The sequence below is a fragment of the Lipotes vexillifer genome, unplaced genomic scaffold, assembly GCF_000442215.2.
Source record: "Lipotes vexillifer unplaced genomic scaffold, Lipotes_vexillifer_v1.1 scaffold1578, whole genome shotgun sequence".
NCBI lineage: Eukaryota > Metazoa > Chordata > Mammalia > Artiodactyla > Lipotidae > Lipotes > Lipotes vexillifer.
The window spans coordinates 424,866-452,532 of NW_006782730.1; the positions used below are offsets into that span (position 1 = coordinate 424,866).

The window sequence follows — 27,667 nt, forward strand, 5'->3', positions numbered from 1 at the left end:
CTCACTCAAGATGTTAAGGTTGAATGGATAGTGATGGGGGCACGGTAATTGGAGTGCTTCTTCCTGCTCTATGACATTTTGGTTGGCAAGAAGAGGGTAGAGGGCACCTTTGTTTGCAAAGATGCAGACATCAGTGACAATTCTGTACAAGGCTTTTGCCCCACCCCCAAGCCAAATGACCAATTAAATAGGCTCATGCTTTTAATTTCTACTGGAGCTCTTAACCTGAGATTCATAGGGCATCATATACAAAGCTATATGTGTATGTGTATTTTTTTCCCCAAGTCCATAGGGTACATGAGGCTCTCTAAGGTGTCCATGACTCAAAAAGTTTAAGACACGTTGCTATAAAGAGTGCTGACATTCTAGTTTTTAATTAAGAGTAGCTATGCAAATAAGCCTTTGTTTAATTTTTCTGTAATTGGTTTTAAGTCCAGTAGACAAGCCCTCTCAGTAAAGACATTTACAAAGGTTAGAAGGATACTTTGACAATAAACGTTCAGAGGTGAGATCTAAAACAATTGGGTCAACTTTTCCTATTGACAAAGTGGTTTAATATTGAACAGAGGCCACTGAATCTTTTTCTGTTGGTGATGATGTTTAATTTCTATTACATAAAATATATACAAATTTGTACCAAGAACAGTTCCAGCAAAAAAGAGAAACATGCTGAACCTCATTATCCAGCTGAATTGAGCTCTAGAGCTGTTACCCTGTGAGCTACAAATAATGACCAGCAGTGAAGAAAGAGTCAAAAACTAGTTATAGTTACAGATAGGGCATTAGAAGGATTGTATCTAAATCTGGATAGGAGGTTGAGTGCTTTAAAAAGCTATAGTAATCATAAAATCTGGGCAAAGAAGTCTCATTGCAGGGGGTTTAGAAGATTCTCATGTAGCAGGTTTCCAGTCAGATCACTATAAAGAAGACCCACAGCAAGCATGTTTCAGAAAACTAACAAGAAATTTAACAAAGCAAGACACACCCACTGTACAATTGATTTTTTTAAATGGATATATAGTAGTATGAACTATACAAATTACAAGATTCAAAGCAGTGGTGCAAATGCACTGCAAAATATGCGCAAAGGTAGTGACTTGGATGGAAATCTGTCAGTGCTATAAAAATACGTACAAACAAAATAATTTTCCTTTGATAAATCTACAAGGTATAAAATTAAGAGTATTTACATAATTGCCTACTAGATATGTGAAAAATATACCATGCTAGAACAATCTCGTTCCAAAGTTTGAAACATAATTTCTGTCAAACAAAAATATTCTTCATACAATGTATGAACTTATCAATAACTTTCTGGGTATAAAGTTGTTCTTTATGTGACAGTCAGATGAGGATCCCTCTGAATTATATTTTGATTAGAATTTTGTTTCAGTGGGTACCTGGAAGAAGACAGAAAGTTCTTGCTTTAAAAGACTTGTTAAGTTCTATCCCTCTTAATAATCATATCTTGTATTTAAAAAGAGTAAATGTGGTCAATCTGATTAAAATTGGGAGCTAGAATTTACCAGAGTCACCAACAAGTTTTTTGTCTTCAATTTTAATGATCAAATACCTTCCACGACTACTCGGTTAACGTAGAACCACGTGATACCATGTTGTAATAGAAGTGTATCTTTCAAAGGCCTAATTTAACTTAACCAAAATAAGAATATAATGTGTTGTAGTAATATATTTCTTCACACATTTGTTACAGGGGCCATACAAACTCAAAGGGGCCAAGTGTGCTGGTCAGGGACACTCAGCTTTTACATGAGTCACTACTGGTGGCCTAACCATGACTGCTGATTTATCTTCCTCTAAGTAATGCAAAGAGCTCGTGTTAAATATTTCTTTTTGTTTAAATATAGGGAAATAGGTACAGGATGGTATTGACTACATTCTGTTTGACAGTTGGTTCTAAAGCTTTGATTGGACATCAGATTTAAATTCTGTTCCTATACTTGATCCTTTAAAGCTTGGTGACAATTCTGAATCCAGCAACTGGGCAGAGGGTTTCTGGTAAGGCTCTCTTTATGGGGGCCTCAGGCAAGGTGCTAGATGTGGGGTTTTCTGGAAAACAGCTCTGGGAAACAGAATCATGGCTCTCCTCTCCCCCACCAGGTCTAATTTTCTGGAATGGCTTTTTCATCTAACCTTTTTCTGTTTGATAAAACTCTTAGTAATCATCCAGGCTTATCTTATGCTATACATTGCTTCATTTCTAATTTAAATTCCTTTTTGCTATTCTTCTTAGACCTTTCTTCAAATAAGAGAAATACCACCAGCCACTTCCCGTACTTGAAGACAATCATTAGATTCTTTCCCAGGACCCTCACATCCATTAGTTTTTCACCAAAGGAAACAGCCAGTATAACATAGTGTACAGAACATAGATCTTGACATCAGACAGATCTTGCTTCAAATCCGTTGTTGTCACTTTAGTGTGTGACCTTAAGCAAATTAGTTAAGCTCTCTGAGCCCTTCTAATTTCCTCATTTGTGAAATGAAGATATCTTCTTTGCATATTGTTGTAAAGATTGAGATCATGAATGTAATGCACCTACCATACACTTGCCTTACAGCAGATACCCATTTTGATTTGTAGTTCTGCTTTTCCCAAACTAGAGACAGTCCCTTATAGGAGTGAATATTCTAGAATGAAATGGCACTATCCAGTTAAATGATGATTTGGCAACTGTTTCAAGTAAGGAAGTAAAGGAACCTAACTTTCAGTGCTGGGCTAGGCACTGTCTAGGGGCTTCCCATGCATCTGGGGGTCAGGAGGTGTACATTAGCTTCTCAGCTCCATCACGAATTCATCTGTAGATGAAAACAGTAATTCCTTCCCTGCCTCATGGATTGACAAGACCAGAATAAGATCTTTGTTGTAAGTACTTTGAAAACATAAAACATTCTCTCTCTCTATGCTCAATATTGCGCTAAGAGATCGAGTATCACTATTTTCCATCCTTTTTTGGTACTGGTCTGAGCTTATTTCCCCCCAGAGTCCCTATGAGATTGACGTTGCTTCAGTTTTCTTTTTCTTTTTTTGTTACTGCTTCAGTTTTGTAGGGATGAGGCACAGAGGCTCAAACAGGTGCTGGACTTTCTGCAGTGAGCTGGAAGAGGCCTCACTATTTTTAAAAGTTTTTTGTCCTAATGTCTAGATACAGGTAAACCTGCTGAGGAATCTTACCTGACATTCCCGATTACGTAATGCTCCATTTGTGTTTATGGTGAAATCAAATTTTGCTTCTTTTTCCTGAAAAACCAGGATGGAAATATGGATTAGGAATATATTTTTTTAATGTTGAAAAATAAAGGGAAATAAAGGGAAGCACAGATGGTTGGTTATTACAAATGTGAAAGTCGCCGAAAAGCTGGTACCTGACTGGGATTAAACTTCGAAGTACTGTAATCTTTCTTCATCAAAATATGCAAAACAGCATCATGGATTGTTAAGAAGAATATTGAGTCCTTGACTTCATCATCAAAAAATTCACACCGTGCAAGCTTCTCAATGAAGTCATCTGAAGAGATGAAAGAAAGAATAACAGGAAGAAGTAATTGTTTGGCTATGGGTTTCTCCTTGAGGTTGGGGATTTGAACTTATATTTGCAAATGTGCATTTCACTGATGTTTGGTTAAGTGTTTGGGGGTTGCAATGGTACGATACCAGTGTACCATTAGTACGATGTCTTCTGTAACTAAAGGACACCTTTCTAAGAAAATTACACATATAATGTGTTCATGTGAAAACAAAGAAGGAAAAGGTTCAAATGAGAAAAACTTTTAGGCAGGAGACTTGTGAGTTAATCTCCCTTGTTAATGACTGGAGCATCAAATGTAGCTTATTACTAAAAGCTGAGATTCTGCCAAAATAGAACGTATACTTATGGACCAGTGCCATGTTTCTGGATTTACTAGTTACTTGCTTTAGTCCATTTTCCCAAAGGTGCTGGGTACTATCAGAAAACATCTTCCTTGGCACCGTACATTACCTCTCCAGTCATCTTTGAGGAATTCTATTCTTGTAGGCACTAACCAGCGTTGTTTGCACAGATAACCAAATATTACATCATGTCTACTATATGCAAAGCTCTGGCTGGGTAATACGAAGGACCAAAACCTAAGTTAGACATGAATCTTGTCCTGGAGTGAAGGTAGAGCACTATCTTAATGAAAGGGAAATTGTAGAATCATAAAGGCAGGAAACAATCTGATTTTTTTCTTTAATTTTTTTGGGGGTCTTAAATAATGCCTAGCACAAGGTAGGTCCTCAGATTTTTGAAGAATGAATAAGAGAGGCACAGATCATGTGCTATGAAAATTCAGAGAAATAAGGGTAAAGGTTGTTTCCTCTTGGCAGGATTCTGGGAAAACTTGATGAAGCAGATACCGTTTAAAAGAATGCCTAGGATCTGGAGAAAGAAGGATGAAGAGAAGGCATGAAAGGGTGGAGGTGGGAAAGTCTGTTCACAGGCAAACTTTCAATATCGACAAGACCTAGCAGTGTCTGAGGGAGAGGGAGAGAGGAGGGCATTGTGGTTGCCAGAACCCAGGATGCAGGTGGGTGGTGGTGTGCAGTTAGAGGGAAGGTGATGATCTTAGTTGAGGACCAAGAGGGATGCCAGGCAGCAGAGGCAGCAGGAAAGGACAATCTTAAAAAACCTGGGATGATGGAGAAAGAATAAAATTGTTTAAGAGATTAAAGGGTTACTGAGATTAAGAGAATATTTTTAATTATAAGGAAGCCTCGAAACTAGAGTATATCTGTAGATTTTATGGAGAGGAGCCAGTAGAGAGCAAAAGATTAAAGATGCCAATTTCACGCCTCCCTCAATTTCACTTGTCCTCCCCCTCCCTAAAATGCTTTCCCCCAAGATACTGTCAAGGTTGACTCCCTCACTTCATTCCAGTCGCTGCTCAAATGTCGCATTACTGGACATCCTTGATCACCTGTCTAATATAGCACTACCCCTGTGGCTCTATATCTCTTAACCCTGCTCTTTTCTTCACAGTGCTTATTACCTGAAATATCTTTTTATTTGTTAATTATCGGGCTTTCCCACTAGACTATAAGTTTCATGAGAAAGATTAATGGGATGAGTTAGAAAATGGGATGGGAGAATATTCTAGGCATGGACAAGGACACTGATTAGTTCTGGCAGAGGACTTAGATGAGAACTGATAAGGATCTGGATTAAGGGTGTAGAAATGGAGAGGAAGAGTGATTCACTAGGGAATATTTGTGGTGACTCACTGAATATAGAGGGATGGGGAAGAGAAATTAAAGACGGCTCCAAGGTTTCTACTTTGGGCAACTGGGTGGGTATGTGGTGATGCAGTGATCAAGATAGAAAAGGAGAAGGAGTAGTTTGGGGAGGGAAGGTAATATATTTAGTTTTGAATACATGTATCTTAGGTACTTGGAGGACATCCAGATGGTTGAATACGGCGTCTGCAGCTCAGAAGAAAGGTCTGGGCTGAAGGTGTAGTTAGCGGATTCATTAACCTGTAGACATACTTGCAGTCATAAGCATACTAAGAGATTGACTTAGAAAGAGTTGATAGAATTAGAACCATAGGGTTTAGGTTTGAACCTTGGGGAAGACCGACTGCGGTGTGGAGAGGAAACAATGTCAGACACTGTGGAGCTCTGAGAGTGGTGGGAAAGGACTCAGAAGAATGGTCTTGCAGAAGTCAGGGAGACAGAGGCTAAAGAAAGGTACCTCAGTGCTAAAGTAAGCTCCAAGAGAATGAGGCTGGGATGGGGGTGGTTGATCTTGACAACCTGGACATCACTGATGACCTTGGCAAGGGCAACCTCATCAGTGAGGTGAAGCAGAAACCAGGTAATTATGGGCCGATGAATCAAGGGAGGTGAGGAAAAGAGAAAACAAGCCTACTTTTCTAGGAAGTTTAGGGTAAACAGTGGTTACATATTCACTCCTTTGCTGCCTGTTAAACTAGGATTCAAACTGTAAAGTTAATTACATATTGACACAACTCAAATATAAATATGCTGTTCCCTAGAGATTTCTATTGGAAATCTACAAAGTAGATTTCCTTTTTGGTGATCATAAAAAGTGCCTGTTCTTTAGAGAAGCTGTCTAGATTGAGAGCAGTGAAGAAATTGTCAGAATATAAAAACAAAACAACTTACCATCAGTTCCAACAATATACACATCTACCTGAATCCTGATAAATTCTTGCAAGATCTGTTAAAAAGAAAGTAGATCTTCCTTAGGGAACAGTTCCACTTGTCAGAATCATAAAGAAAACTATCATAATTGTGTCTTAGGGTGATATGTTGCTTTCAGAGCCTTTTACATTTTGAAAAGAGACAATAGTGTAGAGATACTAAAGTTAATAACAAGGCTCTATGACAGAAAGAAAGAAATCCAAAGGAAGGAACTCTAAGGAAGGATGATGGGAAAATGTTCTGCCTTGACTCACAAGATGAACTCTGATTTAATTTTTAAAGTTTCTTCTATGGGATGATCTTGACTTAGAGCTTTCATCTATATAAAAGTTAAAAAACCCCATGACCCATACACATTGTTCTTTATTCCTGTCCACAGTGCCTGGAGGTATCTAGCACCAATGAATCTTTATCCATTTTCCTGGTCTTTAGGCTAAGAACAAAGGCCAGTAGTGATATGAGAAAGGTCATAAAAGAAAAGTATCTTGTACTGTTGATCAGTTTAGCGATCATTAGTATCACTATTATCATCAGTAGACACTTTTAGAGCCTCTAGTGGGCTGAAGTAAGAATTAGGACCTTAAGGAAACCTAAGGCAGAGTCCCCGTCCTTTGTGCTATACTGCCAAGATCAAAACATAAGCTTTTTGTGTATTTTCTCCTCCAAAGCTAAAATAAACAGACAGGAGCAAAGAAAAAGAAAAGGCAAGCAATCTCAAAAGTTATGTGATGTTTAGATTTTTTTTAAAGATAGTTGGAAGGAAATAAAATTGATCCTATTTTTGAATTTTATATCCAGTTCACCCATACTTAATAGATCTTAGGTCAGTTTTTATGTAGGCAGATTTCTATTAAAAAAAAAAAACAGGCAAAAGAGGGGGACTTGGAATTCTTAAATTCTCTTGATATCTGTTTCTGCATTTCTGTTAGAAACTCATTATTTTAGAAATGCTGACGAAACTGTGCAAAGAAAACAGCCTGCAACCTGACTGTTACAAGTTCTGTTTTAAAATCACATGTGACATTTATTCTTTTGCATATCTACTTTAAAAAACACACACACATTGTTATATAGTCAAGTGAAATCTCACTGGCTTATGACAGATGAGGATAAAAACAAAAGGCCACTTTTTTGTTCCACTTTTTCCGAAGACCTCCTCTATTTCAGGACAGTTTAGATACAACACCCCCAAGTATTTGAAGGCACTGCAGAATTGGAATTTAATAGGATTATGAGCATTGTTGTCTATAAGCATACATTAGAAATTATATGCAGTCTCATGGGAAATGCACTTTTAAAGAGTTCTCTGAACATGCCCCACCTGCACTCCCTCCATGAAATATTCTAAGATTAAAATTTACTTCTACTTAAGCATGTGTTATCTAAAGGAGCATCCTTCCACAAATACACCTTTTTTTACCTTTAGTGACGATTAGCTGTTTCCATTCAGAAAAAAGAAATTACCATTTTGAGACCCCTCATTGAAGAAATGTCAAGAAATGACACTGCTGAAAAGTCAAGAATGAGGCTGTGGAGGTTGATTTTAGGGACCACGATGTTGAAAGGAAGATCAGCGTTCCAGTCTATCTGGAAGGGCAGGTCTGTGGTATTGATGGGCTGATCCAGTTCTTCTATATTATCATTGTCCAGCTCTTCATCACAATCTTTAAAGCCATCAACAATACATATATATCCTTTCTGCAAGAGAGGATACTAATATGCATAAGAACTGTGACCAAGAAAAACACTGTAGGCAAAAATGTCACAAAAAAAGAAAACTACAGGCCAATATCGCTGATGAACATAGATGCAAAAATCCTCAACAAAATACTAGCAAACAGAATCCGACAGCACATTAAAAAGATCATACACCGTGATCAAGTGGGGTTTATCCCAGGAATGCAAGGATATTAACAAATTGAAGGAGAAAAACCATATGATCATCTCAATAGATGCAGAAAAAGCTTTTGACAAAATTCAACACCGATTTATAATAAAAACCCTCCAGAAAGTAGGCATAGAGGGAACTTACCTCAACATAATAAAGGCCATATATGACAAACCCACAGCCAATATCATTCTGAATGGTGAAAAACTGAAACCATTTCCACTAAGATCAGGAACAAGACAAGGTTACCCACTCTCACCATGCTTATTCAGCATAGGTTTGGAAGTTTTAGCCAGAGCAATCAGAGAAGAAAAGGAAATAAAAGGAATCCAAATCGGAAAAGAAGAAGTAAAGCTGCCACTGTTTGCAGATGACATGACACTATACATAGAGAATCGTAAAGATGCTACCAGAAAACTACTAGAGCTAATCAATGAATTTGGTAAGGTTGCAGGACACAAAATTAATGTCCAGAAATCTCTTGCATTCCTATACACTAATGATGAAAAATCTGAAAGAGAAATTAAGAAAACACTCCCATTTACCACTGCAACAAAAAGAATAAAATACCTAGGAAGAAACCTACCTAAGGAGACAAAAGACCTGTATGCAGAAAACTATAAGATACTGATGAAAGAAATTAAAGATGACACAAACAGATGGAGAGATATACCATGTTCTTGGATTGGAAGAATCAACATTGTGAAAATAACTATACTACCGAAAGCAATCTACAGATTCAATGCAATCCCTGTCAAACTACCAATGGCATTTTTCACAGAACTAGAACAAAAAATTTCACAATTTGTATGGAAACACAAAAGACCCCATATAGCCAAAGCAATCTTGAGAAAGAAAAAGGGAGCTGGAGGAATCAGGCTCCCTGACTTCAGACTATACTACAAAGCTACAGTAATCAAGACAGTATAGTACTGGGCTTCCCTGGTAGCGCAGTGGTTAAGAATCTGCCTACCAATGCAGGGGACATGGTTCGAGCCCCGGTCCGGGAAGATCCCACATGCTGCGGAGCGGCTGGGCATGTCAGCCATGGCTGTTGAGCCTGCGCATCCGGAGCCTGTGCTCTGCAATGGGAGAGGCCACAACAGTGAGAGGCCCACATACCGCAAAAAAAAAAAAAAAATTTCTTAGGAGAATACAATTTTAAGGAGACCCTTAAAAACATGACACTAATTGACACACGAAGTACCTTGTTTATCCGGCATTTCATTTAAAGGAATGGAACCAACCTCTTGAACTACATTTTACTAAGCTTTTAGCTATAATATGCTGAAATGTGGGCAAGAAGCTTACCAGTGTCACTTGCAACAGGCCTTTCTTCTGCAGTTTTCGGATTTTTTTCAAAGCTTTGTTGCGCTTGCGAAGAATTCGAAGTGGACTAAAGCCAACCTGAAAAGCCCATTGCTGTGTTACAAGAATGCTGAATATTCTGCTACTTACATAGCATAATTCTAATTAATAGCATAATTCTACTTATATAGCATAATTAAGTGGGATGGGTTGAGGGATTGGGGCACATAAAGCAGATATTTGAAATAAAATTTACAAGTGGTCCAAACATCATCATTGAGAGCATTGTATCAGACCTATGGTCTGCTCAGCCTGTATGCAGTTAACATTCAAAAACCTCTGTACCACCCAGGTTTTATCCCTAAAGTATCCATTAATGGGTCTAAATTCTATTTGAAGTTTTTGTTTTTGGCCCACACAACCCTTAGGGAATTTTATTTTATTTTTTCTATTTGTTGAATATGAGTGGCATCTAATTAGTATCCTGCTTCTAGATACTTTTTATTCTATTAAAATTTATATGATTATATTTTATAATATCTACTATTATATACCTTATTTTATACTTTTAGTATTAGATCTGAGGGTAACGATCATTTTTCCCCTTTTCAAAACAAATGTGTTCTTATTGTGGTAATATTTAGCTCCAGAGTAATAAGTAAGAAGGATCAAATTGTGTAATAAAAAAATCATTGACAAAAAATGTAGTGAGATGGAAAGATAAGTGAAAAGGACAGTATCTAAAGCCAGATAGACAGTATGATCCCATTTTTGTAAAAAAAAAAAATTGTTGGGTAGAAAGATATTTGATGCATAACAAATGAGTAAAAATAGTTAGGGTTTAAGGCAGAAGCTCTATGCAAGGACCAGAAGGCATGTGAAAGAGTGAGTGCTGAGCTTTTGTTTCTTAACCTTAAAGTCTGCTTCTTTGTCAGCTTCTCTCCAGTCCACCAGGGACAGTAGTAGTTATTTAGTGTTAAGTATTCATTTATATTATATTTATTCATTTCACTTATAAGTATTCATTTGCTATCCTGAATCTCTTCAAGGATGCAGTCAAATATTAAGGACTCGTGTTGTTTCTGAAGTTGATTCCCAAAGAAAATCTGTAGGAGACATCTATTAAAAACCAGCAGCCCAAAATCTTGTGGTAAATCTTTTTACTTTACAGCAGAATTTAATAAAAAGGGTCTCTATATTGGACCTTATACAAAAAGTCTCAGGCTTCCCTGGTGGCGCAGTGGTTGAGAGTCTGCTTGCCTATGCAGGGGACACGGGTTCGTGCCCTGGTCCGGGAAGATCCCACATGCCGCGGAGCGGCTGAGCCCGTGAGCCATGGCCGCTGAGCCTGCGCGTCTGGAGCCTGTGCTCCCCAATGGGAGAGGCCACAACAGTGAGAGGCCCGCGTACCGCAAACCTTATAATGTAGTTCCACCTGCCCTGGGACACAGGATACAAAAACACAAACACAACCCAGCCTCAACATATTTGAAATGAATGACACTCCTGTTACAGAACGAGCATTTCTTTCCTAGATGTTCAGTGGAATTAAAAAAAATTAATAACCCCAAACCTTACAGCATCGATAAGTTTCTGCTTAAAGAAACTAATGTTTGCAAAGTAAATAGGAGATGGACATCTGAAAATCTTCACACCGTCTGGTTCATACATCTGTAAGGCAGAGAAGTCATAGTAGATGGTGCCCATTAGATTTATATTAATATCATTTAGCAAATCAAAGAGAAATATGAGTTTTCCTTACTTCAGAGTAATCTTTTCTATTCTTATAGATGTTGCTCCTTCCAACATTAGCCAGCGTGCTGCACTTGGGACTGTAGAGAAAAATCAACACCGAGTGAATCATTCATGCATATATGTTAGGCCTATGAGGCTAACGTCGATGTTTTCCCAGCATCCCAAAGCAGGCTCACTTTTCCAAATTTTAAAGGTTGGGGAATCCTCACTCCATCATGCCCTGGGGGGCAAACACCTTCTTTGACTGACCCTCCCACAGCTCCCGGGACCGCGCCTCTCCTCCCATTTACCACATCCAGTTTACAAAGCACTTCCATATGCTTTGCCATTTTGATTCTGAATATCAGTTAGTGGGTGAAATAAGGCAGATACAGTCACCTTGTTGTATAGATAAGGACATGGAGAAGTATCATGATTTGCCTGTGACCACTCAGTTTGTCTCTGTGTTTGATGGGTCCCCAAGAAATGAATGAAAATATAAGTGAATAAACAAGTGCAGGAACATTTCAATGTAAATGTGTTCCGTCAGTCCAGGATCAACCTTAACTATGATAACACCTTCTGTTCTAGAACACCTTAGATCCCAACAAGCCTTATCTCTCTGTCATGCCATGTAATCCAACATAGGCTGAGTGACCACACGGTGGTGACATTACATGGCAGAGATTTAAGAATCCAAAGATGTTTGGACTGGAATTCTGTTTGGAATTCTGTTAAAAATCAAGAATTCTAAGTAGAGGATGAGAGGGGCCTTTGAGAAGTTCTCTAATCCAGCTCCTTGATTTTCAGGTGGGAGTCCAATCTAACAACCCATCCAGAGGAACAACAACACTCCCCCAGACACGGAGAATCTCAGAATCTTCTCAGAAACACTTTCCCGTGTTTAACAAGTCTGAGACAAAGACAGTAAACCTGCTCAGAATAGAATTACCACCAGTTTACAGCTGGGCAAACAGACTCAGAGATTTATGATTTCTTTGAATTGGTGTCAAAGCAAGGAGCAGACCAATAACTGGTGGGATCTGGCTGATGCTCTAAGGTTGGGCCATTCTTTCACCCTCAGGCCTTGGGGTGAGGCAGAACAGATTGGCCAATCTTCTCTTCTCTTCTTTTTTTTCTTTTTCCTCTCACTACACGGCACAGCACGTGGGATCTTAGTTACCCACCAGGGATAAACCCTCAGCCCCTGCAGTGGAAACTCGGAGTCTTAACCACTGGACCACCAGGGAAATCCCAGGCTTAGCCAATCTTGATAGATTTGCATACCTATCAACTAAACTGCTTTTCCCTTAACAAGTGACAGGTTTTTTTCTCCTCCTACCTGGGCAGGTCAAAGCCTGCAAGGATGCAGACCACAATGAGCACTTACAACTGGGTCCTGAAGACGATAGTCAGGAGCTGAAGCGCCACACTAGCAGCCAGGCCTAAACCGAGGCCCAGGACAATGGCAAAGATGAAGGTCATGACCCAAATTAGCTGTCAAAAGAAGGCAACACATACACCACCGTTTACTCTCATTTAAGTACAGTGTCCTAGGTCCAGAGCTATAAGAAAGCATGAATTTCTAGGGTCCAAAGCAGAAGTTGGGAGTGCACAGCAGAAGGGACCTGCCTTGAGGTCATTTCTGCTGGCTCGGGTTCTGAGCTGCAGAAACACAAGCAAATCTTTTCAAAAATCCCAAGAGAGTGTATCCATTTCTAATCTCATCCCTGAGCCAGTTAAGGAAATGATCGAATCTGTCACAGCGAAAATTCCCGAACCAGCTGCTCTTTGTCAAAATCAGCAAATTAATTGGTAGAGCCAGTCTCTTACTTTTGGTCCTCTGATTTAATTAAAGGCTACTGTCTCTACCAGACTCCTAGCATGCCAAAAAAGTGTTAAAATCCCTAACACTGATCTATCAGCAGCAAAACTAAACCAAGTGTGGTTTATTACTTTATGCTTGTTAAGTACCATAAGCTATGTTAACAAGCCTTTTTACACCACAGTCTTTGACCCTGATATAATTAGGGGCATGGGCTTCTCATTGTAAGGCATGCTGAGAGCGAGGGGAGCCTTTATAGAGTGTTTCCAAAAGGAACGTTCAGAATTTTTCTTCACAGATTCTCTGGAAACTAACATATGATGTAATGAAGAACAGAAGCAATGCATACCCTAAGATTCAGAGAGTTTCTGTGGTGTTAGAGGTGACTTCAAGAAGTTTTAGAACAGATCTAAGAAGTTCTCTCCTTGTGTTTCATGGACCATTGCCTACTTGTAAGTAGCTCATCCTTTTACATTAAAATCCCAGAGAATAATCATTAGAGTATGTAGTTTCAGGATAGCAAATAAAAGAAACTCAGGTTATTTGAACAGACAGATAGAAACAAAATTTCACTTTGTTTGCAATATAAATATGCATTTTACTTCAGCATTAAAATGTCATTCTGATTCCTCTCTTTCAAATACCATCGCCTCTACTTACACAATCATACTTATCCTTTCGCCACAATCTTCGTATTTCTGTGAACTGCATCAGCATTCCTTTCAAGTTTCCAAGGGCTAAAGCTGCCAGGACAGACTGTGAAAAACATAAAGAGCAGATGTACTTTGAGATAATCCAATAACCATAGAGAAGCAAAGGTGAAGCTTGTAAATAAGTGAGTCCTTTCCAGGGCCTCAAGGCCTATCAAAGGATACACCCTTTTCTGGTGTGCGATGCCATGCACGATACACCAGACCCGGGACGGTGAGCTGTCCCCAGCCATGATTTTGTCCCCACCACAGTGACAGGGACATGCCATAGATGATCTGATAGCATTTACTCGCCTGTACCTTGGGTCAGAGAAAGGCAGATCTGAAGACCTATGACCAAAAGAAATTCTTCCCAAGCAGAGGTGGTCTAGTGTATGTCTATTTACTGTAGGTAGGGAGAGGGGGTTGCTCTTTGTTTAAAAAAAATACTTGGATGGACTTCCCTGGTGGTCCAGTGGTTAAGACTTTGCCTTCCAATGCAGGGGGTGCAGGTTCCATCCCTGGTCGGGGAGATAAGATCATGCCTCACGGCCAAAAATCCGAAACGTAAAACATAAGCAATATTGTAACGAATTAAATAAAGACTTTAAAAATGGTCCCCATCAAAAAAATATTTAAAAAAAAAAACGAAACTTGGGGAGCTTGGGGTCTTGGAATCAGAATTCAAACCTTGGATGATGATCAGTAATCATGTCATTTAGTAAGAGGAAGCCGAAGATCACAGAGAGGTTCGCAAAGATTTGACGCCGACTCTCTGGGACAGTGTGAACCTTATCTGTCTTGTTCCCTACTAGATCCCCAGAACCTACTGTGGTAAATGCACGTGGGAGGGGCTTCATAATTATTCAGCGAATGAGTGGGTGAACTAGTGAGTGAAAGGCAGTAACACAGCCTCCTTTAAGAAGCCTGATGGTGATACCCCTGAACAGTAGAGTCACGAAGAGGGCTCTGGGTGGTCAGCTAAGCTCAAGTTTTTGTTTCGTGGCATGCCAAAATGAGATAATTTGTCTTGCAGGAATTATGATAATTAAGGTGAAAAATGCTGAATGGCACGCTCTCTTCCTTATTTGGGTTTTAACACAATGGTAGGAACAGGCCCCCAACCCCTGCCCCCAATTCAGCTGTTCGATTCTGAATGGACTATGGAATTTGTATACTGACTACTTTCACACCATAAAAGAAATGCACAAAGAAAAACCAAACAGTTTGTGTTTTCCTATCTCAAATATAGTTTAACTGATCTAGACATTTTTTATTTTCACAAGTTATGTTTATAATTTAATGCCTGACTAGCTCATTTACTCACTGTGAGAATACAGGTTGTTGTTTAGAAGACTAAATATTGTCTTAAGTGACTTTAAAAAGGAAATTACACACAAATGCACACCAGTTAAAAAGTGGGGGAAACTGGATAAAGTCTGGAATCTGGTTAACAGTACTGTACTGATGTCAATGTACTGGTTTTGATATTGTAGTGTAGCTATGTAGATGCCCTGCCCCCCTGCCATGGTAGCTGTGTGAAAGGTTCACAGTACTCTGTACAATAAGCCTGCTGCTTTGGGGGACTTTACTATAAAACATGTCAAGTACCACCTGCAGAAGAGACATATTTTTTCTTTTCATTAGGCATTATTTACCACCTGGTCAGTATTCCATGGAAAAACAACTTGAAAATGGGTAAACAACATATATGTGTATAACCGAATCACTTTGCTGTACACTTGAAACTAATACAACATTATAAATTAACTATACTTCCATTTAAATTTTTTTAAAAATTAAAAAAAAATTGAAACAATTTACAGTGAAATACATACACAATAGAGCTCTTTAAAGAAAAATAAAGATTACAGAGCCCTGAGAAGCCATAGACAGGAAAAGGGGAATCATTTTACCAGGAACCAGGTATCCATACTGTAATTGATATAAAGGATTAATTGTAAACAAAATGCTTAGAACTCTGCTGATGCTTAGTAAGCGCTCAAGGAACGTTCATTCTTAGCTATCATGAAGGGTTATTTTGTCCTTATATGATAAAAAGAAGTAGACCAGTTATTCAGATGAAACAAAAACATTATAGACACAATGGTCTAAGAAGGAATTGTCACATGGTTCCTTTACAAAGTAGGGCCTTTGATTAGCATCCTGGACAGCGTCATTGGTGTGGTTTATTCATGAAAGAGATAGGATTTTAAATGGCAATTGTTTTTTTAGTTTCTCGCAATTGAAGTGGGTGAGGTAGAGCCCAGGGATACACATGGGAGGAAGCACACAGGGCAGAATTCTCTATTTCGGGGAGCTGTGTGTGCATTTATTTTTATTGATATATACATTCTTATACACATTATTTCTTGGTGGTGACTTTTTGACCCATTTTATGCCATTCCTCTGGAAATCAGTAGGTTAGCATAGGAAGAACGCATAATTTTAGCAAAGAGTACTGTGCACTGCTTGGCCACATTCGGGATAACTGCACTGGGACTCCAGAAACCTTGGACAAAACTCACGTTCCAGCTACCAACCAACAAGGAAAAAGGCCTAGATAACAATCAACAGACTTTGGTGGGCTGTGTCCTATCTCTATGTCCTTTGTAGTCAGAGGTATAATAGAATGTTTGTAGAATAAGAATAACAACAACAATAATAATCTTTACAATAAAGGCTAGCATTGGGACTTCCCTGGTGGCGCAGTGGATAGGGGAACCAATGAGGGGAACACAGGTACGATCGTTGGACCGGGAAGATCCCACATGCTGCGGAGCAACTAGGCCTGTGCGCCACAACTACTGAGCCTGCGCTCTAGAGCCTGCGAGCCACAACTACTGAGCCCATATGCCACAACTACTGAAGCCCACGTGCCTAGATCCCGTGCTCCACAACAAGAGAAGCCACCTCAAGAAGAAGCCCATGCAAGGATAAGCCCACGCACCACAACGAAGAATAGCCCCCGCTCACCACAACTAGAGAAAGCCCCTGCACAGCAACGAAGACCCAACGCAGCCAAAAATAAATAAAAATTTTTTTAAAAGGCTATTATTTATTAAGTGTTTATCATGTGCCACACCTTGGGCTAAATACTTCACGTGCATTATTTCATTCAATTTTTGCAACAACTCTGTGAGGTGGGGACTATTTCCCTCCCTATTTTACAAATGGGCAACTTGAGGTTCAGAGAGGTTAAGTAATCTGCCCAAAACATGCAGGTAATAAGCGGCAGAGCTGCTTAGAAGTACATCTACAGGACTAGAGCCAGTGCCCCCTGTACTCCCTCAAAGTCAAATTAACACCACAAAGAACAAGGTATTGGCCATCATCTGGTTTCCTACAGATCCTGTATTTTCTAGGGCCCGCTGTTATTTTTGTAACCTGGATGCTGCCATGGTGGACAAAGCATTAAACTACGCCCTCAAAAATTACAGTTCAGGAGAGATGGACAGAGGAGCATGAGGTGAAGGTACAAGGTCAAAGTCTAGCTGTTGGCTCCCATCCAGCAAGCTGACAGCTTTGGTCTTGGAGTCAAATCAAACTCTGGGAGCTGCAGGGCGTATTCCTGAGAACAGGTTGTGCGGATGATGGCACCATTCTCTGAATTTGATAGAGGCCCTGATGACCTCAGCCTTTAAGAAAATCTTCACTTTAGTCAATCCATATCGAAGCTGCAGTGCCAGGATGCCTTCCTATGTAAGCATTAATTATATCTGGGGCTACAAACATAGCGGTTGAAGAGGAGAGTTGAGAAGGCAGAGTATGAGTTGCAAGGGTAGAGTTGTTGGATATTTGCATTCCTAACATTCATAAGATAGTGCCAGGAGAAAAAGAAATAGTTTTGGCCCATAGAGTACTGGCTAAGAAGGGGACCTGAGAGTTTGTAGATCCTCATTTTCCCTAGTTTAGTTTGTGCTTCCTCAGTTTAAGAACCAGGGTCATTGATTCATCACCCAAAGGAGAGAGATGTCAGTCCGAGAGAGGAGTGCTACCTTTTGCAGAGGCTCCAGGAGAAATCCAATGGCTAGGATGACAATCAGCACGATGACAGCAGAGAGAAGGCCAGCGACCTGTGAAGATGAGAACATTCTCATCACAGACTCAACTTTCCCCCCGGGCTCCGCATCCCCAGTGACTCAAGCTAGGACGACCCTCACAGCGAAGATCCTCCAGTACCTGGGTTTTGCCTCCTGTACTCTCCTGAACCCCTGATCTGGAGAGGGCTGTACTTGCTGCAAATCCTCTGAACGATCCACTGAATATATTACTCACTCCCAAGGCGATTAACTCCTGATGGGAGAACAGGGAAGAATCTTCTTTAGATGCGGCACCATTGATATTATGCATGCAGAATAGTATATAAAGTTGCCTAATTAGACCCAGCGTCGGTTTATACTTACCTGATTGCCATCAATGGGATAATCGTATTTGAGGGAATAGACGCTGGCCACAGAGAAGGCCACTGCAAAGCCAACAATGGCAATGCCAAAGCAGTCTCCGATGGTATCTTGGAAAGTCTGCACATTAGGTGTGATAGGGGCCTGAAACCTGAAATTGAAATTAAGCAAGTCAGAATGTCACCAACCTGCTTATAAACCTTCAACTGTATCCATTTGTTCTCAGGAAAAGTGCAAATTCCTTAGCAAGGTCCCAGTTACCCCTCCTCCACATCTTGCTTAATTACTACCATTTTCCCAGAATTTATACTCCAGCTATACCAAGCTTTCTTTGTTTCTCATCACCCATCATCTCTCACCTTGACAGCTTCTAATTTTCTGTTGCCTCTCCCTGAACCATTCCCCTCATCCCTATCCTTCCCTCCAGAAAGTCTTTTCTCACCCCCAAGGTCAGGGTTAGGCAAGATTCTCTATGCTTCCCCAGTTCTTGATGCCTCCTGTTTCCATCCCTGCCCCTCTCTCCCCCAACTCTCCATCCAGACCCAGAGCAGGGGGTTCATTATTCTATGACCAGGACCAACAATGGTCCTTCACAGCATATATCAGGTGGTCAGTAATTGTTGGGCAAGTCAGCGAATGAATGAATGCAATCTTGGCTGAGTTGTGCCTTTGGAGTATGACTAGCAAGAATTTAGCACCACTGAAAACCTTGGAATCTGTTATCTTACTGTTGAAAAGCAATGCCGCCTGTATTTGATATGAGTGTATATCTAGTCCAGTGATAGTGATAAATCTGATATGATTTTGCTAGCATAGCCACACTATAGTGTACACTTAGATCAATATAAGCTTTGTGCAAAATGTCTCAGATCCCACTTGTATTGTTACATTGGGTTGCAAAGTATCACCCATTATGCCTCCAATAGCTATCCATGGATGAAGGCTCTTTGAGCAAACACAATTCTGAGAGAAGGAAAGCAAGAAATTCTTCCCTTCATTGATAATGATAACCTTTCATGGAAAACCCTTAGCAAACAGATGGGCGTTAGACTCTGCCCCGCACTCCACAGAACTTCTAGAGCCAACTGTGGCCCTGACGGAGGGTGGGTTTCCATTTAAAGTGAGATCGTGTCAGGGAAACATTCAAGTCACAGAGGATACTCCTGTGCCTGTGCCTCATGAACTTAGAGCAGTTAAATAATATTTACTAACTGCATTATAAAGTCCAAATATCCCATACTCAACATCAATTTACTAAAATGCTGAGCTCCTATAAACATCTGTTTCTGACCTAAAACTCATTGGAGGTAAGTTCATTGGGTCCATTCAACTCTTTTTAAATTGCTATTCATGTTTTGTGAACGTTAATAAATTTTTAGCTCTAATTTTGAAGAAATACTATTATTTTATATTCTGCAGCTTTCATAAATCAGAACGTTAGCTTGGAATATTATATATAATCTAAAACCAGTGGTACAATTATAATCTGCATTTTATACCAAAATAACCAGAAGCCTGCTATCATTCTTTTTTTCTAGCCTCTAATCACCATAGGCAGAGTGGTGTGATGGAGATTTACAGTCTGAAAACTTGATTCATTTCCTGGCTCTGCTACTTCCCCAGGGTCCTCATTTGTAAAGTGATGATAATAACACTTGTTCTCTTTTCTTCATAATTTTTGTGGGAGGGTCAAATAAATAATGAATGTGACTACTGTTGACACACTGTAAAGTACAAAGTACCTGTAAGCTACTATTACAGGGTCCCTCTGGAATCTGAATATATCCTTTGTGTTTCCATTACTATTTCAATGATCTCTTTCCTTCAGCCAAGTTATTTGCATTCAGTGTATGTGGCTTCACAAAGTCACTTCTAAGGCGTCATATTCATAAATAACAGCTTAGCAATAATTAGCAATCGTTACCTTCCAGTTATCTTCTATTTGCAATCATCAGAAATTTAAAATGCTCACTCAATTATCACTCAGAAAAAATGGGACTGTAAAAAGCATGTAGGGGCTTCCCTGGTGGTACAGTGGTTAAGAATCCGCCTGCCAATGCAGGGGACACTGGTTCGCGCCCTGGTCCAGAAAGATCCCACATGCCGTGGAGCAACTAAGCCCGTGCGCCACAACTACTGAAGCCCACGCTCTAGAGCCCACGAGCCACAACTACTGAGCCTGCATGCCTAAGAGCCTGTGCTCCGCAGCAAGAGAAGCCACCGCAATGAGAAGCCCGCACACCGCAAAGAAGAGTAGCACCCGTTCGCTGCAACTAGAGAAAGCCCAGGCGCCGCAACAAAGACCCAACACAGCCAAAAATAAAATAAATAAATCAATTAATTTTTTTAAAAAGCGTGTAAAGTGCCTAGTACCTAATTTAGGTGCTAAATTAGGAACAGCAGTAATGCAGTTTGAACACTTACAGTAGGCCAGGCACTTCAGGACATCACACATATTAACTCACTTAATCCTTACAAGAACCCTATGTAATAACCTATGCTATTTTTAGCCCCATTTTTACAGCCAAAGACATTAAGGCACAGAGGTTATTTGCCCAAGATCAGGAAGTGAGTCTGAAGTAAATCCTAGGCACTCTGCCTCTAGAAAGCATGAGTTTGCTTACTGGGCTACACTGCCTCTCTGTAGAGTTTAATGACCTATAAATGTGAGTTACCCCTTTCCCCACCCACACACACTATGGAGGGAGGTCCATTGACATTTAAAATATATTTACTAAGTAATGTCTCTAAGATTGTAACTCAGTGTTCTTACCTTTTATTTCAAAACCTTTCTGGCAAGATCCTCTTTAATTTTGTATCTACTTATCTATCTAGTTTGTGTCTCCCAAAATGTTTAAATAAAGCATAATCGGGCTTCCCTGGTGGTGCAGTGGTTGAGAGTCCGCCTGCCGATTCAGGGGACAAGGGTTCGTGTCCCTGTCCGGGAAGATCCCACATGCCGTGGAGCGGCTGGGCCCGTGAGCCATGGCCACTGAGCCTGCGCGCCCGGAGCCTGTACTCCGCAACAGGAGAGGCCACAACAGTGAGAGGCCCGCGTACCGCAAAAAAAAAAAAAAAAGCATAATTACTTGAAAGTTGCAGAGTGGAGAGAAACACTAGAAATAGTCTTTCAGCTTCAGCCTAATTTCTACCATTTAAGTTAAAAGTGATATTTGTGATCCAAATATTACAAGTCTAACACAATTTTATCTGATGATAAAAATATTTTTTGCTTAAAAATATATATTTGCTTTTAATAGAATTTAGTTAGTTTTAAGTCAACAATGCAATGCATATAAGTGCTGATTCCTGGAATAATTCTCAAATACTCTTAAGCATGGGGAGGGAGGGAGGGTTTTTTTTTTTTTTAACAGGAATACCACCTTTCCTTGGTAAGCAAGTTGGAAGAAATTGATGCTATGGCCAGAGGGCAGAGAGAGGAAAGAGCACAAAACTGGATCTCCCTCCTCAATCCAATAAATGCAATGGAATACGTTTTCAAATTCCTTGTACAAGCTGCACCTCCCATCCTTCTGCAGAGCTAAGAGTTGCTCTGGGCTTGTCTTGAATTTGATCTTCAGAGAGGACAGAGTGTGCCCATCTGGATTGCTCAAGCAGCGTGTGGCAGGTATTCCTTCAGTGTCTCCTTTGAACTGTCGGAACTTGGCTCCAGTAACCTCAAACAAAACACTACATATTGTTTATAGTAATTTATGGCCAAGGAAATCTGGTTTCCCTCAGTTCCTTTTAAGGGGAGGAGCAAGTTTACTTTGCCTATTTTTCTACTTTCACTATCTCACTTTTCTTGCGTGTGAGCCCCTTCTCTTCTGGTTTGTGAGTTCTTCCACACAGAGAAACTTTCTGATGTTAAGAACTGCAGACCGTATGTTCTTTGTGACTCCCTCCCAGAAGGAGAGTAGTGAGCCCTCCTCCCGGATGCATGATGGATGCCAGATACAGAGAGGGTTCTGAGCTGAGTTCATGCATTTCAGGTTGGAGTCGTTCGTCACTACTGCTTACTCTCTAATTAGAGCTTGGAGATGCCATAATAAGAGAGACACTTACCCACTTTTCATCTCCCCAACCACGGCCGCGTTAAACCTGTTTTTGAAGTCAAAGCCATAGGACACACCTGTTGCGATCACAGTCTGCAAAGTTGCAAATTGCCCAAGTTAGAAATGGGAGATGTAACTAAGAGTCTTGCTTTGAAAAAAAAAATACCATTGCAAAAAGCCACCCCTTGACTTATTAGATAAGAATCTCAAGCTCACGTCTGGCTACTTTTTGAAAAGTCCCAAGGCAATTCTAATGTACCACCAAAGCTGAGAACAACAGCTCCATTCCAATGGGTCTCTCACTAGGATTCTCAGAGGTCTGCTCTCTGCCCCATCCTTGTCTTACATGGAAAGAATAAACCTCAAATCATCAAAGCAAGTTATTAAATTCTGAATAAAGAGAAAACCATACTAAATATGATACCCAGAAACTGCAGAGAGGTCGCCTGTCCCACTAAAACCTTATCTACAGACAGTGAAGGGCTTTAGACATAAAAACACAAGACTAATGAATTATGAAAGAAAGTCTTGAGATGATCAGTTACCATGATGAGTTCAATTGGAATGGGCACTGGAAGTTTGGCTTTGTAGCGCTGATTTATTTCTTTAACCACAAATACCACCAACAGGATAACCAAGGATGTCACAAGGTCTGCAATATTAGTCTTCTCTATTTGTGAGAATATGGAAATTAGTATCTAGAGTATAAAAGTAAAGAACACCCAAGTGCTACATTAATGTGTAATTTGGATATAACACTTTTAATTAATTCCAAATAGATAAAAATAAACATAGACGTGAAACGACTGACAGATTGATAGCAATTCCCTGTTCTGCTCATGTTAGCCACGAGTAATTGTAGAGACTAGCATGGAGATATGAGAAGGGTAAGTCAGCACAACATTGTCACCACACTGGTTTAGGGATGCTCTTCGTCTAATGTTGAATTTTCTCAGATGTTTTTCACATTTTTATAACCGGTCTCTTCTGCTCTTAGGTCTCGTTGCCATCTTTTTTATTTCACAATCAACACTACTGCTCTGTCCAGGGAATAACCTTTGACCTCTAGTAGTTTTTCTTAGCATGTATCCCCTTAATTCCTGGTTTTTTGTTTTTTGTTTTTAATGTTCAGACCCCTCATATTTCTTCGTTGACTCTCTCTGTCACTTTTGGAAACTAGTTTCCTGGCTAGCTGTGCAATTCTCGAAGCCAGTTGGGTGCCATATCTGTGGGATCCAGACAGCTCAAGCAGGTCCAAACTGGATCCCAAATGGTTCCCAAAAGACTCCACTTCTGGAATAGCTCTGGATAGGAGTGAGAGAGGGCTGGTTCCAATGTGGAGGGAGTTGTCTCTGATTCCCAAAGACTGTCTTGACAGAAGCACTAACAAGCCCAAAGTCAGTAAAAGGAAGGAAATAACAAAGATCAGAGTGGAAAGAAATGAAACACAGACTAAAAAGACAATAGAAAATATCGATGGAAATAAAAGCTGGATTTTTGAAAAGATAAAAGAGACAAACCTGTAGCTAGCCTCAGAAAGAAACAAAGAATGAGGACAAAAATGCATAAATTCAGAGGCACTAAGAACGCTCTCTGTTCTACAGAACATCCTTTAGAGGAGAGAAGAAAGAACCACTGTTCTATTTACATATCGGCCAATTTCCTTTTGTTTTATAAACAGAGATGCATAAGAGTCAGAAGAACTTCAATTCTAAAAGAACAAGACCTGCTTTTTAGAAATAGGGAAGCACTTCCACTCAATCAGCACATTTCTTTCAAAATAAGATTTTGAGAAAGATTTTAAAACTTGGGACAAACTTTTAATAATGGGCATCAATGTTTTTTCTTTTTAAAAATACTGAAGACTCAAATCTAAGAGAAGTGGTAGTTAATTTCTGTTATTCACATCAGCTGATGTGATATATGGTAGCTGTGGTAGATTTTCAGCGTTGTTCTCCTTGCCACTTTTTCTTAATGTGAATACATTTCGCAGCCCGTTGATTTCTTGGAGGTTATAGGTAAGTCGTGCAGCAAAGGCACGAAAGGAAAGTTCTCCTGGAAACATGATAGTGAATTTAGTGTATTTCCATATTTTTTAAGCAAAAGGAATACTTACTTTGAAAATTGAAAATGGATCAGCATGTGCTGGGACTGTCAGCTGAAGAATAAATTTGAGCTGGGAAACCAAAACGTGAACAGCGGCAGCTGTGGTGAAGCCACTAATTAAGGATTCGGACAGATAAATCACCACAAAGCCCAGCTGCAGAACCCCCATGAGCAACTGCAAAGAGAGAGCAGAGCCTTTGTTAGTGTAGATTCAGAGAACACCTTGGCAGACTGAAGGATCAGCTACTGTAATGATTCAAAATGTGGAGGTTCAGCCTCCACTCCTGTGTCTTGAAGAAGCAAGTGTTGTTGCCTCTTGGAAAACCTCCCTTGCAAGGTACCACCCTCTGCTTCCCTCCCCCATCCCAACACCCGCCCCCCCCCGCCCCCGCCGACCCCAAGGTGGAATGTTACATGGTGTTCAAATAGCACATCAGTCCAATATACCCCCAAGAACTAACAGGTTTCTTCTCTTCCCTCTTTTGAAGGCGTGGTATCTTTAGGAGACTCATCCATAAACCTTTCATAGCAGAATCTTATCTAGCATCAGCCCTCATAAATTTTCCCAGGAATTTTCTGTTACCCTTTACAGCTGCTGTCATATGCATGGGCGAGCATCCATTCAGATTCCCTCAAACAAGTTGCTTGACTTTCGTTAGGAAATATGTAACTGCTCATGACATCAAAAGTGCTTGATTTTAAGTGAGGGCAAAAGTGGTTCATTCCCCCAAAGCTTCAGGATTTTGCAAGAAAGTAAATGGATAGATACTTGGCCTACCTCTCCACTCCTGTCCCCGGAATGCAAACTGAGCTGTGAGTTTGCAAAGGCACTAGGATCAGAGATGCACTCGGACCCCATTGTTGAACTGACCCCATTGTTCGTCAAGAAGACCCACCACTTATGTCTTGGTTTGAATTGACTCTTTTTTTCTTTTTCTTTAAGGAATGGTCTTAACTAATAATATCATTAGCCGTAAACTTAGACAACATCTTGAGGAGTCTGACATTTTCACTATCTAACATCTTGAGGATAGGGACATTTTCATAATCCAGGCATGGTGACAGGGGTGTGGCTTGGGAGTGAGGCTTTAAACCCCTCCATAATCCTTTTCAGCTTTCTCCAATTCTTTGACACGGGCAATTCAAAGCGCTAAGCGCCCATCCCTTCCAAATAGACTATAGTCAATGAGGAATTAGAAAGGAAAAAGTTCCTAAGCTGCCAGTTTCTCTATTGCATAGAGTTCTGTTTAGTGAGTATATAAATTCCCCGGTATATTATTGAATTCAGCATTTCACCTGTCACCACATGTGCCTCCCCACTCTTATTTTTCCTTCTCTCTAGACCCACATTCAATCATCTTTGCAAAGTAGATCTGCCCTTTCACTTCTGGCTGTGGTGAGTGACTCTTCTTAAATTATTTCCAATGTGCCACTGAAGGAGGCATGTAAACTAACAGGAAGAGTTGGGAGGGGTGGCAGGAAGGAGAAAAACCACAAAGATGTGTACCAGTCAGGACACATAAATTGGGGAGGGTAGATTCTGTGACAGAGTACTCACCTGGATGATTCCAGAAAGAATTGTGACCGTTGCAGCCACCATCACCTTATGATCGTCTAGTGATGAATCATTAGCCACTGAGCTATTAGTGACTGTCGGATCAGCTGTATCGGCTATTGGGGTTAATCTCACAACTACTGCTCCCACCATCATACTAAGAACTGGAAATGGACCTAATACAAGAGAAGGCGAGTTGTAGTCATTATGTCTCCCTATAGCACAGTTGTCTTTCAGCCACAATGTAGCATATAAAAAAACTGCTGTCTGGAGTTCTAGCCCACTACCCCAAGCCCCAGTCCTAATTCTTATAAGAAACTATGACTCCTCTCCTGGATTCTGCACAATTTGGAATTGATACAATGCATGGCTAATGGCATTCATAAAGAAAAGCAATGTAAGGATCAATTAGCCCAGTAGTTCACTTACCCACTGATATGTGTCTAGAAGTGCCCAAGAAAAAGTAGATTATGACTGGGAAGAAGGCTGCATACAACCCATAGCTTGGGGGGATGGTGACCAGCAGAGCAAATGCTAAACCTGTAAATACACAAGCATCAGTGTCCTTATTTCATGCAAAGGGATCATAGAAGTTTTCATTAGGCTCTTCAAGTATTTAAGATTGTACCTTAAAAATTATTAACTCAAATGTATCAACGATGTAAATGTAAGAGCTAAAGCTATAAAACTCTCAGAAGAAAACTTAGGTGTAAACCTTTGTGACCTTGGATCAGGCATGGGTTTCTTAGAAGTGACACCTATAGCATAAGCAACCAAATTAAAAACAGATAAACAGGGCCCCATCAAAATGTAAAAATGTGTGCTTCAAAGGATACTATCAAAAAAGTGAAATGACAACCTACAGAAAGGGAGAAATTATTTGCAAATCGTATCTTGGATAAGCGTCTATTATCCAGAATTATATAATTAACTTTTGCAATTCAACAATAAAAAGACACATAACCTAATTTTAAAATGTGCAAAAGATTTACACAGACATTTCTCCAAAGATGTACAAATGGTCAGTAAGGACCTGAAAAGATGCTCAACGTCATTAATCGTTGGGAGAATGCAAATCAAAACCGCAAAGAGAAGCCATTTCATGCTCACTAGGATAGCTAAAATAACAAAGGCAGACAATAACAAGGGTTCACAAGGATGTGAAGAAATTTGAACCCTCACCATTGCTAGTGGGTTATTATATGACACAGCAATTACACTCCTAGGTATATACCCAAGAGAAATGAAACACGTTCACACAAAAACTTGAGTACAAGTGTTCATAATAGTATTATTCATAAAAGCCACAGCATGGAAACAGCCCAAATGTCCATCAACTCATGAATGGACAAACAAAATGTGGTATATCTATACAGTAGAATATTATTCATCCATAAAACGGAATGAAGTACCCATACATCATGGATGAAACTTGCAAACATTATGCTAAGTGAAAGAAACCAGACCAAAAGACGACATATTCTGTGACTCTGTTTGCATGAATTGCTCAGAATAGGTAAATCCATTGAGACAGAAAGTTGTTGCCGAGGGATGGATGGAGGGGGGATGGGAAGTGATTGCAAGAGATTTTGGGAGATGGTTGTAGTGAAACTGTCTTGCAATTAGTTAGTGGTGATAGTTGCACAACCTCGTGAATACACAAAAAACACTGAATTGTGCACATTAAAAGGGTGAATTTGGGCTTCCCTGGTGGCGCAGTGGTTGAGAGTCTGCCTGCCGATGCAGGGGATGCCAGTTCGTGCCCCGGTCTGGGAAGATCCTACATGCCGCAGAGCGGCTAGGCCCCTGAGCCATGGCCGCTGAGCCTGCGCATCTGGAGCCTGTGCTCCGCAACAGGAGAGGCCACAACAGTGAGAGGCCCGCGTACCGCAGAAAAAA

At 40.1% G+C, this 27,667-nt stretch overlaps 1 protein-coding gene across 1 annotated transcript in view; it reads right to left on the reverse strand.

Annotated features, from left to right (window-relative positions):
- Positions 1-1,313: 1,313 nt before the first annotated feature.
- Positions 1,314-27,667, reverse strand: part of SLC26A3 (solute carrier family 26 member 3) — a 27,337-nt gene continuing 983 nt past the window's right edge. Inside the window, exons 3-20 of the mRNA XM_007455379.1 lie at positions 26,198-26,308; positions 25,772-25,944; positions 24,224-24,388; positions 22,653-22,805; positions 22,118-22,200; positions 18,056-18,203; positions 17,832-17,945; positions 17,648-17,725; positions 13,621-13,716; positions 12,526-12,632; positions 11,164-11,233; positions 10,980-11,072; positions 9,405-9,500; positions 7,670-7,903; positions 6,167-6,221; positions 3,388-3,530; positions 3,197-3,262; positions 1,314-1,400 (exon numbers count right to left, since the gene is read on the reverse strand). Of these exons, the coding sequence (XP_007455441.1) occupies positions 1,377-1,400; positions 3,197-3,262; positions 3,388-3,530; positions 6,167-6,221; positions 7,670-7,903; positions 9,405-9,500; positions 10,980-11,072; positions 11,164-11,233; positions 12,526-12,632; positions 13,621-13,716; positions 17,648-17,725; positions 17,832-17,945; positions 18,056-18,203; positions 22,118-22,200; positions 22,653-22,805; positions 24,224-24,388; positions 25,772-25,944; positions 26,198-26,308 (2,009 nt within the window). The 3' untranslated portion in view covers positions 1,314-1,376. The remainder of the gene's footprint in view (positions 1,401-3,196; positions 3,263-3,387; positions 3,531-6,166; positions 6,222-7,669; positions 7,904-9,404; positions 9,501-10,979; positions 11,073-11,163; positions 11,234-12,525; positions 12,633-13,620; positions 13,717-17,647; positions 17,726-17,831; positions 17,946-18,055; positions 18,204-22,117; positions 22,201-22,652; positions 22,806-24,223; positions 24,389-25,771; positions 25,945-26,197; positions 26,309-27,667) is intronic.